A 15223-nucleotide genomic window follows, 5' to 3' on the forward strand; every position below is an offset into this window, starting at 1 on the left:
ATGCAACCATACGAAACCAATGAAAACATAAGAGAAATTAATTGCAGCTTTAATTGGAGTGTAGAAATGATAAGCTGAAGGGAAATGAAAGTGGGCGAAAAAAAACAACTTGCCGCCGGGTGGAGCCGAACTCCCCTGTTTCGCGTAATGCTAGGTATCTGGTACAAAAAACACGTTTTGGTCAAGGACTCCTAATTCTAGTACTCAGTCAATGCGTTTGTTGTCACAAGGTGTCGGACCTGTCGTGATCCACATTATCGCGGCACCATGATGCAGAGCAAGGTTTGCCGATGTCATGTAGCAGTAAGGCTGTGTCTGAATGTGTGTTGCTCGTAAGAAAACATGAGTGCTGTGCACGTTTCCTCTAGTTGTGCTCACAAGTGGCAGCTGCAGTAATATGAGGAACAGAGCGAGTCACTGTGTCATGACGTCATGACTCGTCCACCTCCCGGGTGCTGGAAGTGGTTTGTAGGAGTAAGACATCAGGAGTATGTTTACCACATAAGTACCCTGATGTACGTAAGTGGTATTACAAAGAGCAATAAATAATTATTCATTAGTAGATTCTTCATGTTGCTTTGACAGTTGCCAGTACTTTTTCTAAAGTTTAGAGTGTTTAGACATGCATATAAAAAAAAAGTTCTAAAATTTAATCGCAACGCTCTTTTAACTTCGTGTGTGCATGCAAAACCTGCTTGCAGGGTGCTACCAAACTGCATCACTAAAGCCAAGAGTGAGCGTCGGCGCCAGTTCATTGCCGATCAGTTGGATGACTGCAAGGACATGTCGGGCCTCTTCTACCTGCTGCCATTCCAGAAGGTTTGCATGACTTGATTACACCATCTCTTGTGCATGCTCCGATGGAGTTCTTATGCCCGTGTCCCACACGGGCGCTTGCGATCGGCACCGAGCCCAATCTGGTCTGATTGCAATCTGCATCGAGTGCTGCTGCGCGGACACCTTCTGTCACCACTTACCCCAATCTGGATCGAGTGCTGCTGCGCAGGATGTTTTGATCACCGTCAGACCCTGTCTCCTTCAAGTGCACCTACACAAGCACTTTTGATCACAATTGAGCATGATCTGGATTGAGCTCAGTATGGATTGATAACTGCTACACAGGCACATTCAGTCGTAACGTTGTTGGATCTGGATTCAGTCAGTAACGATTACACACATTGTAATCAAGCTTGTGTATTGGGATCGAAGGCCGGCGTCCGCGTTATGTTTTATATTGCGTATTTGGCAAATTTGTCGAATGCTTTGGGTCCACTTAGCAACACGTGGTATGCCATAGCTCACCAAACCAGAACCGAACCGAAACAATATGTTTTCTGCCACCCTGAACCCTATCTGTAACGTTTTGGAGGAACTGTCCTAAACCAGTTCAACCACAGGTTCAACCCAGGGTAACTTTTGATTGAATGACCATGTGGTACACTGCATTGATGAGAGTAAGGGCTGTCTGTTGTGTCAGTTCATCACAGTGCACGGAGTGTTATCTCTGTAACAGTTGTGTTGCTCACCACTGTGATCTCATTGGCTAACTCAATTTGATGAATTGTCAGCACCTATTAGCGTCCATTAATAAATATGGCATATTTACATTTCACACTTCAGTTGAGGTAGTATAGGGGCAAATTCTGCGACTCCTGGTTTTACGAATGTTATCATTGCAGTTTATGCACCGCCTGATACTCTGCTTGAACCGTTGCTTGAAGAAATTGAAGTTTGCACCATTCACATCATGTACTGATCTGTAGATATTGCCGGCGACTTCCATATGAAACACTAGCTTTAGGGCCCAGTTGACGGAGATATGCATGGTGCATAGCTATCACAATTCACATTCACCCAAAATCTCAAAGCACTTGGTAACACTCGATTCCTACCTATATTTCAATTACAGATTGCTTACAGCTGCATGGATGGTGCATTAGCATCTCTTGCTCTCGCCTCGTGTTTGTTAGTGATTCCGAAGTTTTTACTATAAAAATATTCATATCTTTTTTTTCTCTCAAAACAATGCTCAACTAAAATTTGGAACACAAAACATTCTGCAATCGCTCTGTAATTCTAATTGCTTCCAATTTGTTCAGCTAACACCCCTTCATTTAAAAGGAGGTCTAAAGGTTTCCGTTAAATTCGACATTCATTTCAGACACTTGCGTAAAACTCATTTACGACCAGTTGTTCCGCCATCAGGCGGGAGCAACTCCTGGTGGACACCAGATTTAACAATTGAGCGTGACTGCATCACCAATGCATAGGCGTTCTCGCAATATAACAGAACCCCAACTCGGGGACTTTTGCAAGTCTCTATACTATGACACTTTTGCCACTTATAAAGTACATCGGCCTCCAAGTAGACTTGCATATCATTAAGACAGCAAAATGTATTTTGCCTCCCATTACAAATCTTGTTTGAAAAACAGCATGCCACACAACAACTTTCATCGTTTCACTTCTGCATGGTGGTCGTGTAACAAGTGTTCTACGCTCTGCTGCTCTGTTAACCACACTAATTTCTGCACTTCCCAATTTGTCGACGAGAAGGTAGCATTATTGCAGCAAAACATGTCTGACCACCCAGTTCACTCTCATCATGCTGGCCTAATCTAATGGATGTTATTTCTCGCAAAAATTTTCAAACGGCTTTCAAATTGCAGTAAATATTATGTGATACATCTAATCATGTACCCCAGCCTAAACAATTTGGTTTTACACATGGGAAGAGTGCACCCCTTGCCATAAAAACACTCGGTGAAATTAAAAATAAGAAGTTACATGCTTCACTCATCTCTCTTTATTTCATATGTGCCTTAACAGCATTTTGCATCCCACGGTAGTACTATTACAGTTTTTCAAATTTCGTAACTACTCTAAGAACATGTGCCATCAGTTAGGAAAGTGTTTCCCGAACTGTCGTTGACTGCTCTAGCGCCAGGTGTAAACCACACCTTCATTTGGAAGGTGTGGTTTACACCTTCAATTGGAAGTCCTGAGGGCTCACCAATAAGTCATCTACTATAGAACATCTATTATTCATTGACCTTCAAAGCTCCCCTTACCACCCGGTGTGACAACGCGGGAATATGCCGGCACAGGTGGTTGTGATTTCCGCAACCAACCACTCGGATCAAGAAGCAAGGGCACTCATGTTATCTCCGGCTGGGCGTGCTGTGTAGGACTCACCAGCACAGAAAAGTCATGCTTTCTATATTTACCCAAAAGTCACGCCAATACTTCTAGTCAGATTTGCAAATCTACTGTTCCTTCAATAGCGTCACCCTCAAATGTCAACAAAAAACAAAGATCCTTGGCATTATTTTTTATTCAAACCTAACCTCTACAGAAAACGGAAACTACCTTTGAAAAGAATCGGAAATTCTTTGCTCCCGTTTAATCGTTATTTTCAAAATGCGCTACTCCGTATCCCCAGTTGACATCTGTGTTGCCCCTTTGGCAGCCGACATTTCTGATCTCTTGCTTCACCTGAAATCTTGCCTCCATACAACCCACACTCCTAATCACTATCACAGGTGTACAACTCGTGCGGAGTGCAACCATTTATGAGTCGAGTCTCATCGCCTCAGTCATGTCCTGCCTTGTTTTTTTTATTCATGCTCAGTTTTCAGTTACTTGCGAACTAGCCCAGCAGCCCGATTAACTATGATATGACATGTTCTCTTACAACTAGGTGCCTTATTAAAATAAAGTGAACATAATACATGGCTAGTTAACAGCAGATTAGATATTCATTTTGCACGCTATTGACAATGAGTGCGGGCAACTTCAAAAACTTCCCCCGCCATAGTGACTGTTGCATTGTGCTACTAAGCCCGAGAGTGCAGGAGAGTGCAGGATTGAATCCTGGCAACGGCGGCCGCATTTCGACGAGGGTGAAGTGCGAAAAACACCCATGTACTGTGCCTTGGGGGCACGTTGAAGAACCCCAGGTGTTCAAAATTAATCTGGACTCCTTCACTGTGGCATGCCACATACCTAATCAAATCACGGTTTTGGCATGTAAAACCCCAGAAATTCATTTTTAAGTTACCTTCAAGAATCCAGTGAAGGAAAAAATTTGCAAGACTGGTATTGGGGTAAACCACTAAATAGGCACACAGGATGCCACAAAGCTCACTGAATGTACAAATTCCAACCCCGACATGCAGCTATGTACGCGCATAATTTTTGTGATAACATTTGCAAGTTAATGCCTGTGCAAAAAACAAAGATGGTCTTACTCAGCTAGTAGCCAAAGGTCTCTCTAAAACCATTGCCCTTTTTTCAACTGGAGGTATGCAGATGTATTTTTCTTTCATCAAACCCGTTTGAACCCAAATGAACCAGTTTAGTATGCTCCGAATCGGTTCAGACTTCTTTTTTTTTATCCAGAGCTGAACTTGAATCGAACTGAAAAGCGTAAACCCGAACGGAACCCGAATTCAGTCCAACACCCTGAGTAGCAGTGATTATTGCCGATTGCAGTAGAAAAGTTCAATCGTGGCCAGGCTCGATCGAGATTGAAAGTGCCCATGTGACACTGGTATTGGGCCAGCATCAGACTTGGTACCTTGTCTTGCATATGAGCACATCAGTAGTGTCTGTTGATCTGGTCATAGATTTCTTGTAACTAGGACTGTGCGAATATTTGAAACTTTTGAATGACAAATCAAATTCTGTTCTATCCTATTCACTCTCTGAGTTGAATAGCCACTATTCGTAAACATAAATAGATTTTGAATATTTTAACTTTTAAAGTGAACACTGTCGAACATGAAATTGGAGCAAAAGGGCAACAAATTTCATATCGGTGGCCATAGTAGGCTTAAAAATGATAAGTTACATAGTGAAACACGCTATGTCTCTCAGGAGCCTGACTTTTGCTTTTTAAATGATACCATTCACACTATGCAAACAGCCCTGGGTTTGGGAACAATGTGCTAATTGGTGGCTAGTGCTCCATTTCTGCTTTTATTAAACAGTTCATAACGTGATGTGCCCCCCAATAAGAGAAGCTTGCTAACTAAATTCGAAATGGCAGGTACGACTTTTCATTATTCGAAAACTATTCGATTCAGTCCCAAAAACTTTTGTTTGCACGCCCCCTACTCGCAACCTCCAAATCTTCCACATCCTTGCAAAAATTGTGGACTGACCCCAAAGGTGGTGTGATATAAAATGTGGACCGTTCACTCGGGCATGTGTCACTGCGTATACGCAGACATTGCAGTGTCACCGCTAGCTGGTGCAGCGTGCCCAGAGATAGATAAGCGTGAAAGAAAAACCTATTTGCAGTGTACACGCCTCATACATGACACGTTTCCGCTATTCATTGTAGACGAGTTCTTCCTGATTTTTTTATTCCTTATATCGTATTTGACAGCTTCGAATAGCCAACTCTCCAACTGAGTACGAATCGAATAGAGGGGAGCGTTTCAATTGTATCCGAAATTCCAAATATTCACACACCCTTGGTTATTTTTATTGTAGCTTGGCAGGCCTCTCCCGGATGGACGACAATTTCGCGCTTACTTTCACCTCTTGTGGTACAGCTTGTGTCCTTTCCGAATTCGTTCGTTCGACCGTTCTCTCGTTTTCATCTCTCCTGCAGGGATACCTGGTCAACTGGGAAGTGGAGAAGCAGGTGTGGGACTACATGTTCGGGAAGGACGTCTTCAACGTAAGCACCACACCACTTTGCAGCTGTATCACTCGGGGCAGCTGGGGAACTCGTTGAGCAAACCCACCTCTGCGGCTCGGTAGCCGTGCCGCTTTTCTTGCAGAGCGTGAGGTTGCGGGTTCGAACCCCAGCTGCCGTGGCCGTATTCTCTTGGGAGGTGCGCCAGAGCTTTATTACTAAAATTACTAGAGATTAACTCTGGCACTCCGGTACTTCAGTTGGCATGGGTGTAATGGTTGGGACTTTGTTACTGCTTGTAACTTCAAATGTTCTTGCACCTTTGTTTGCTGTGCTTTATCTGCCTCTATAGGTCTAAATTTTTAAGCAATCCGTTTTCAAATGGAGAAGGCAGTAACAATAATAATAATAATAATAATAATAATAATAATTCTGCGTGTGCAGAATTATTATGAATTGTATTTAAAATGCGACATATGGTTGAAAATGTCCAGTTTGCCAAGTCACTGGAGAAAGTTTAGGCAAATACATGTACTAATCATCACTTCCATGCTGGCTGAAGTGCCCTGCTTCCAGCTCCCATAAACACTAGTACCACTGCTCCCTCAAGTCACATTTATAGCAATGCATTTGGGATGCTGGATTCAAAATACTTGAATTTTGGGGCCCATTAAAGGGCCCCAGGTGATCAAAATTAATCAGAAGCCCCCCACTATGGCTTCTCTCGTAGCCCAGGAGTTGCAGTACGCCAAAAAATCCTTTGAGGTTATTGTTAATTGAAAAGTGAATACTGTTGATTTTGATCAGCGATAACTGGATTCCATCTTCAAGGTGTGCCCAAACTGATTTCTTGATATGCTTGCTGAAAAATTCGCCTAGAGGAGGCCATACATAGGCATTTTCGGTGTGAGATAAGGAATCCTTGACACATTCACTGTCCCCTTAGTGCCAGTGGCGTAGCCAGAAATTTCGTTCGGGGGGGGCTCACGTACAGCTCGGCCTCCTCCTTAAGAGAAAACATTAGTTCGGATGCTCCTATATAGATACATGTAGAAGGAGAATTCGTTTTTCTCGGCAACCACTGCACCAAATTTGACGAGGTTTGTTGCATTTGAAAGAAAAACGTAAATCCTATTGACTGCTTGTTTCGAATTTTCGATTTAGGTCGTCAATTTTTATTGAAAAGTGGCAAAAATATAAAATTTTCCGAAAACGAAACAATTAAGTTTACAACTCTGTAAATCAGCAATGAAAATTGATATCACAGTTCTATGAATTGCACATAATAGCACATCTACAGCGTATGAAATTCATATGTTACACATGAGTCTAAAAAAATTAAGTATTATGGAAATACAGCTTTTGCAGAAGCCTTGTACATAACATAACCAATTCACGTAAGATACAAATTGACATATCGAATTTGTCCGCTTTGAATGGTGTAATGATTGCCGTTTACAGAACCGCGATATTTGTTCTTGATGCAGAGCTATTAGTTTGTAAACTTCGTGCTTCTATTTTTTCTAACTATTGAATTTTTCAAAATATTTTAAACAAAGTTCAGGCCCTAAATCAAAATTCCGCTTCCAACAGACACTAGAATTTAACTTACTCTCTCAAATGCAACGAATTTCATTAAAAGCGATTCAGGTGTTATCTCAGAAAAGCGTTTCTGCGTTTTACATGTATCTGAATAGGCCGCGTCGGAGTTGTGCCCGAGCTAAAGCTTCCTCTTAAACAATTTGCCTAGGGATCAAATACACGAATAATAAGTGCATTGCCATTGCCAAAGATGCTGCAAACAAATTCTTGAACACAACGTACTGTCAATACAAGTAAAATATCAATATTTTCATAAAAGAATATACTCGTATGTGCCAAAAATTGTGCCCAACAGAACTGATGTCAATACTTCCATGTTTTTTTTTTATTTAATAAGTAAAGAAAATATCACACGAACATTAGAACTACATCAGTTCGGAGCCAGCAAAGCAGTGCATGCCGCTGATATGAAAAATGTAAAGGCCATGAAATGAACAAGTTGAGGACAGATATGTTAATGACACTTTGCCATTCAAGATCCTTGTTTACATTCTTGTACATATGCAACGGCCAGTGAAAAATCTCAATGACACTGTCATTTGTTCCAATGTATTACGCAGCAGCAGCTGTCAACGGTCATGTATCGTGAGTAATTGCACCGAAATTATAGTCGCAACAGAGAACACATATAAAAAGCAGGAGTTCTGCAGAATATACGAGGGCGAGTCAAATGAAAGTGAGCCACTGCGAATATATGACAAACGGGGTACTTTAATTAAAGGTAGCCCCCATGAGCATTTAGACATTTGTCCCATTGACTAACGTGTCATGGAATTCTCGTCTCATAAAGCTCCTTGGGTTGCTGCTTCAAAACGTCTGCAACTGACTTTCACGTCATCGTCTGAGACGAATCTGGTTCCCTTGAGCTGTTTTTTCGGTGGCCCCAAAATGTGGAAGTCGCAAGGCGACAGGTTTAAGCTGTATGACGGATGTTGCAGCGCTTCCCGCTTGAACTTTGCCAGTTTTGTATTAACCACATCAGCGACGTGGGGACGGGCATTGTCGTGGAACGAGATGACCCCATTCGTCAATTTTCCATGTAGTTTGTTCTTGATAGCGACACGCAGCCGATCCGGCGTTTCAATATATCGGAAACAATTGATAGTCCCTGAAGATTTAGAAAATTCTATCAGTAATGGCCCCTGACGATCGAAAAATAAAAGTCAACAACACTTTTCCGGCAGAAATGACGGCCTTTGCTTTCTTTGGGGGTGGTGAATTCGCATGTTTCCATTGTAAGCTTTGCCGTCGTGTTTCAGGCTCGTAGTAGTGGCATGATGGTTCGTCTCCGATCACAATTGCAGACAAGAAGTTGTCACCCTTATTGTGATACCGGATCAGATGAGTAAAGGCAGCGCCGATCTTCTCCGCATTTTGGCGGTGGTTCAAAATCTTGTGCATCCATTGTGCACACATCAGCCGATAACCGACATGTTCATGAATTATGGCGTGAACCAAACCGTGACTGATGTTCACATGCTCTGCCAGTTCATTGATGCTCATCCTCCGTTCTGGTCTCACCAGGTCATCAACCTTTGCAATTTTGTTAGGAGTGCTTGCACGATGGCTTTGGCCCGGTCTGTGATCGTCTTTGTAACTTTCACGTCCTTCTTTAAACCGTTTCTTCCAACGCTTCATAGTGGTCAATGAAATGCAATGTTCAATGTACACGGCAGCCATACGGCGACTAATTTCTTTTTGGGAAACACCTTCAGCTGTCAAAAACCTCACGGCACCACGCTGCTCAACTTCTGGAGCGTCCATTACGGCACGCAACCATGTTCAACCCTGTGTATGAGAGCATTAAAAAACATTTATCCTCACACCTGCGTGTCACTTTTGTAAATGAGAGATGCCTGTCTGCTAAGCGCAGGCCTTGCAGATAATGAACAGAACCATAATTGAGCGGGGTGGGTAGGCTCACTTTCACTGACTCGCCCTTGTACATTAGAAATGCGAAGATGCAATGGAATATACAAAGGCGAAAATACAGCTTGATAAAGGGCAAGAAAGTGCCACTGGAAACAAAATTCACTGGACGTATACACAACACCTCGCAACAAGATATTTAAACATACGGATAAGTCTTCAATAAATCTATGGATCTAAGAAAAAGTCACGGTATATAATGCGTCAAACAAGGCAAATAAACATGTTGCGCAATCACAGATTCACCGAATCCTCGATCCTGCCCCCATTCCATCCACTCCCCCCGATGTATCGCGCGTGACGGAAGGCGGCGCGCTTGCTCCTCACTTTTCTTCCTTGCGCACGCAAGACTGAGCGACCATCGTCGGCTCACCCCCCCCCCCCCCCCCCCCCATGCTTTCACTCGTACATACAGCATGTGGCGCGCGGTCACGATGTTATCGCCCTTGGATTTTATGCGGAACATGAGGGCGACGGCGATGGCAGGAATGCGCCTAGAGTTTCCATATAATTGCTATCGTAATAATATAATGAGAGTATCCCGCAACTGAAGCGTCCCATGGCCCATTACTTTCCGCAAAAGAAGTACCAAAATAGAACTTTCACCATGCGACGATTCGCTGCACCGCAACAATGCTTTTTTTTTCGTTTGTGGGGTGGGGGCACCATAATTTAAAAAAAGAACGCAAAGTATGTAGGTCACAATCGAATGCCTGCTTTGGGCAACTAATGTGGCTATTAAAGGAATATCGAAGACAACACGAGACGCTTGGTCCACAAGAACCATGCGCATACTGCTCGGTACCCTACACTGGCGAGACAAGACTTTCTGGAGAGGTTGCACTCAAGCGAACGCGTTGCAATCCGTCGAGTCCCCACAGTGATGGCCGCTAGCAACCATTGTTTCTTTTCCTCGTCTGCTAGCTAGAAAGCGTCCAAAGCTCTGCCAGGCGAAAATGCACTCAGCCAGAGAAAACCGAACGCTCACCGAAGTGCACTGCCCAGTGGTCGGGGCAACACAAGAAAAACGCATGCGCTCTGGCTGGCTCTGGCAGCCCGCGGGTGAGCGAGAACAAAAAAAAATTGAAGAGGCTCAATGTGTCTTCGCGATTAAAAGTCAAAGTAGAAAAATAAATAAGAACGTAGTTAGCTTGACTGGCTTTAGTGTCTTCACTGGATGCTTTGGCGCAGGTGAAAAAAAATGTTGATATTTTTTTATGTGACATGACGGCACGAATGAACCACCACAACGCTTCGTCTCTTCGGGCCTCGCTGCGGGCTTTGCCAACTTGTCTGATAGTGTGTTGATTTGGCTTGTCTCATTGTATGGCCCGATATACGACTTTGCAAAAGTCAATGCACCTTTGGCGTCAAGTATTTATGGGAGCATTAAACTTACAAAGTTCCGCAATTGAAAATCTAAAGCACACGTTTGGAAATGTCAATGCACATTTCACATCAAAAGTTTACGAGAACTTTATACCCATAATGTTTCGGAATTGACGTCCACGCGCTCCGTAAATTCTATGATAGAATGTAGATTCTGGGGCCTCCGCAAGATGCCGCGGCGAGCCCGTTCGCCATCAAAACATCCTTGAAACTTTGTGCTTGGATGGGGCTGCTTGCGCTACGTGACTCCCGGTGCATGGGCGTTGCCACGAAATCCAGCCCGAGTTCGCAATTTTCGCGGTGAAATGGCTTTTCGAGCGTGAAAAAGGCGCTCTAGACAAAATCCAGAATGATTTCCGGCGCCGGGGGTTGCTTTGGTCAGCGGTGCATGGACAGCACGAAAAAATTTCGGGGGGGGGGGCTCAAGCCCCATAAGCGCCCCCCCTGGCTACGCCCCTGCTTAGTGCTGCCCTGCAGCTATTGTGGTCATGATTACAGACGGTTGAGTCCAGATATGACGATCTCATCTACAGTGAACTTCAGGCTACTACAAACAGTTTCTCAACGACTAAAATGTTTTGCAAGTAGGCATTCTATGAGAGAACAGTCTACTTATAACAACTCATGTGCTGCCCAGTTCGCTTTCAGCTAACGGAATGAACTGTAGCGCGGCAGCATTCTGATGAGCTGGGAAAGGAACAACAAGCCAGGGATTGATCTTAGTAGTCTTCCTTGGACTTAACAGTTTATCCAAGCATTCTGTATATGATAAGGGCTTTAACAGCCACAATGGCAGCTTGACAAATTCGTAGAGTACCATTCAGAGACTAATTAATGGTCAATCACCAATTTCTGCCACTGAATGTAGTGCACGTCATTTTTAGAAATAAAGCATCTTGGCCTTTGTTGAGTGCTGTATCGGTAATTTTGAGGGCACATCCAACTGTAATAATCTTCTGATATACAGTAGCGAACACATTTTGTGCACTGAAGTTGTTAGTTGTATACGGGCTGAACTTTACCTGCCAACTCTCCCAAATAATTTGGGTGGGTTGTACCATTTAGCAGGTGTTGAGAAAATAAATCCTGTATGCGAAAAAGTCTCACTCATCGGTTTCTAAACCTTCCATTGAATGTCTTCTGATGGTGAAAGAATGCAAGAGGGTGATTGCTTCAAGCAAGTTTATACATATACAGTCAGCGACCAATTTTTTGAACATGCCAGATAATTCGGATGCTTTTGTGGCACCGCCACGTACCCCATAGAGGCAATGTATAAAGACGGACTGAAATTTTTAAAAAAATTTTTAAATCTTTCTCTTTCACCTATCGCATCCCCTTGCCCCTCCCCCAGTACAGGGTAGCCAACCGGAGATAATCCCTGGTTAACCTCCCTGTCTTTCCTTTGCTTTTCTCTCTCTCTCTCTGATGCTGAAACTCTTTGCTATCCGATTTTCCGCACTTTTTGCTGGGACCACAGGCCCAAAATGACAATAGTCGTAGCCACCACCAGCTGTAGCTGGAGCCACCACGGCGTTGCTAGACCTAGCCGCTTTGACATGCACTACCAACCTTTTTCTGGTTTGTTGTCGTGTTGTTCATTGAAGGAATTTACTGCTGTCAGCAATGGCACCGATTCTGGCTTTGTCATCCCCGTCAATGGCTTCGAAACACAGAAAGTACTGCAAAAGTAAGCGTAGCACATTGCAGGGTCCTGAAAGTCAGCTTTGCCACAATACAGAATTGTTGTGCGGTCAAGCATACACAATGTATTGCAGTGAAGCGTACCAAGAGTTGGAAGGGGCCACTGTCGAGGGACGCGGTATCTATTCTTTAATTATACACACCTGCACCCGCCATCTCATGTCACAGTACGAGCACCGATATGCCTTGTAAGTGTACTGACAGGGCTTTTTTGGACGTGCTCGTGGTGATTTGAGCCCTTGGGGGCAGTAAGAGGCACGCATTTATTTTTTCGTGCTGCTCGATTTTTCGGACGTTTTCGCGGTCGCTAGAAGGCCCAAAAAATTGGCTGTTGACTGTATGCCAACAAGTTCCTGAAGCAGGCAAAATCAGCAGCAAGGTCACTTAAAAAGTCACTGTGATCGATACACAATATTTCATTAGCAGTGTCTACTATTCGATAATTGCCTATACTTGTGTGCTGTGTTCCCCTCATGTCCCCCTCTCCCTGGTTGTGTCATCAAGATTTTGCAAATTGTGATGTTCCCAGGTTGTCAGATATGCAATTAGGGCCATCATTTGCATCATACACACTCGTGCTGACCAAATCAAGTTCTAATTATTCACTGAGGGCCAATTTCAGGATTGTAACACATGCGTTCGTGGCCCACAACTTGGCGAGGTTAAGGTTCTTGGTAGAAGTAGTAAAACAGCTGCGCAACTGATATCAGAAGCATTTCTAAATATTAAAGAATGGCAGTGATTGTGTCAGCCATCCGTCTATCAACTTTTTATAACCGAGAGAAAGCTTTTTCTTAATGTGCGCGTGTAGACACCTTCAAGCTGGTAGCCCTGTTTCATGCCCTTCATTCCTTCTGTGTTTAGCAGCTTGTGCCGGTGAATAAACAGTGTGAGTTTAGCACTTGTTCTTCATAGCGCGAGTTTAGCAGTTCAAACCATCCCATGTGATTGTGTCGGTCTTTAGCGCTACTTTCTGTTGCAAGTGTGTTTTCTTTGTCGCAGTGTCAATTTGAGGAGACGTGCCTGATCCTGACGGAGCCGTTCTTCAACTTCCCCTCCATCAGGGAGAGCCTGGTGGAAGTGCTTTATGAGGAATACCAGTTCCATTCACTCCTGCTCACTACAGGTGAGTGGGCAGGGAGGGAGGAGGCTGGGGCCGATGAAGTTGTGCCACGTCTGGATTCACAGGCTTGCTTTTTTGTTTCGAATCAAAATGATTCAGTCAAACCAATTCGTGGTCCATCTTTAAAGGGACACTAAATCAGTTTCGCCTGATAATGTATTCTTCGAAAGCGCTATTGTTAATTTCACTATACTAGGTTGGTTATCAGAAGAGAAAATGAGCGTCAAAGCTTCATTTTCTTAGTTTCACGCCAAAGCCCCGATGCCGCTACACCACTGTGATGTCACGAATTTTAAAGTGAGCAATAAACCCTGCTTATGAAATGAATGGGATGGCTAAAAAATTCTATATATGCGGTAATTGGATAAAAGCAACTAGTCCGTAAAAAGTAAAAAGAAACTGTAGCTGAAATAATACAATGCTGCGGAAGTCTACTTTGACAGTCACATGGCATGTTTTTGATGCAATTAAGTCAGATCTGGATCTAACGTTAAAGATTGGGATCAAGCTGCAAGGGGGGGGCCAATGGAGTGCACGTTCGGGTGACTTTGGGCGTGCGGAAGGAGGGGTGGAGTAAAATTTGTCTGTTCCGTTGCGCACTGCTTCCACAGCGTAGCTGCTTGCCACTGATAACACGCAGGCTCAGCTTGGAGAAAAAGGGTAGTGCAATGGAGAGGGTCGCTTGGCACGAATGAGCCCCCCGAATAAACTAAAGACAGCGACATTCTTTTATCTTGCGATCCGGTGGAGGCCAGTGTCCCCAGCATGCTTCCCAAAAGGGGAGGGGGGGTTTTCTTGCTGAAGAACTTCAGGACAACCTTCCCCCCTCTTACCCACGAAAAATTCCTTTTCTGCCCCCCCCCCCCCCCCCAAAAAGAAAGACTGCTGCACAAGAAAAAAAAAAAAGGCAGCACCTACACGTCAGCATCAGCTCAATCATGTCTGATTCTGAAAAAAACAGTTATTTGTGATATTTGGAAGAAAGAAAGGAAAAGGAGAACTCTGCTGGCCATAGCTGCAATGATGCCTCAACAACGGCCAACAAGGGGAGTGCAGCAGCGACTGTTAGTGCAGTTTACTCAGGAAATTTGCAAGGTACATCATGAATGCATGAATGCATGGATGCATGAATGCGGACAGGATAGGTCACTGAGCCCACGCTCTGCTCTAGCTGCACTGCGCTTGCATTGCACGTGGTGGCTTCTTCCTTCACTGAGCCATGCTCTGTTACCCGACCCCCCTGCACACCTCTCTTTCTCTTTCTTCAATTCATGTAACCTGTCAGTTAGAATCGAACAAGTCGTGTCTCTATGTAGAGCCAATGTTTCAGAAACGTGACCTGTATTCGTCAGGACAATAACTGCCATGTCCTCTTGATGGAAACATGCGGCCGTGAAACGTCTCTGCTTCTCCCCCCACCTACAATGGCAAAATTGAAATAAGTTGACGCGCGGATGTGGTGGAAGTCAAAATGTTCAAAAGTGAGGGTGTTTACATTTATTAGTGAGAGAAGGGTTGGGGGGGGGGGGGGGGGGGGGCTGCCGCTTTCTTCAGGTAGCAGCAAAAATTGGAAAAGAATGTTCACTGTATAAGCAGATGTTATCATTGCTAGGGGCCACATATTCCTGGCATGCGACCCTGGCTATGTAGAGGTACGACCTTTCCTTGCACTGAGTGGCTGGTATTTTTAAGGAAGGGGTAGAGAATTTTCGGCTACGCGGCTGTCGACGTTAGGCCGGGGTCAGATCGGATGGCAGAAGCATTGTGGGTTCGTGTCGATGGCCGGAGATGACAGTTTACCATAGTAGTGTGGATGTGCACTCCATTGG

General features: G+C 44.1%; 1 protein-coding gene across 1 annotated transcript in view; it reads left to right on the forward strand.

The window, feature by feature from the left end:
* The window catches only part of Arp6 (Actin-related protein 6), a 55002-nt gene that overhangs the window by 2838 nt on the left and 36941 nt on the right, over window positions 1-15223 (forward strand). The window contains exons 2-4 of the mRNA XM_050190779.3: window positions 702-819; window positions 5621-5689; window positions 13274-13397. Of these exons, the coding sequence (XP_050046736.1) occupies window positions 702-819; window positions 5621-5689; window positions 13274-13397 (311 nt within the window). The remainder of the gene's footprint in view (window positions 1-701; window positions 820-5620; window positions 5690-13273; window positions 13398-15223) is intronic.

Source organism: Dermacentor andersoni, chromosome 10 (assembly GCF_023375885.2).
Source record: "Dermacentor andersoni chromosome 10, qqDerAnde1_hic_scaffold, whole genome shotgun sequence".
NCBI lineage: Eukaryota > Metazoa > Arthropoda > Arachnida > Ixodida > Ixodidae > Dermacentor > Dermacentor andersoni.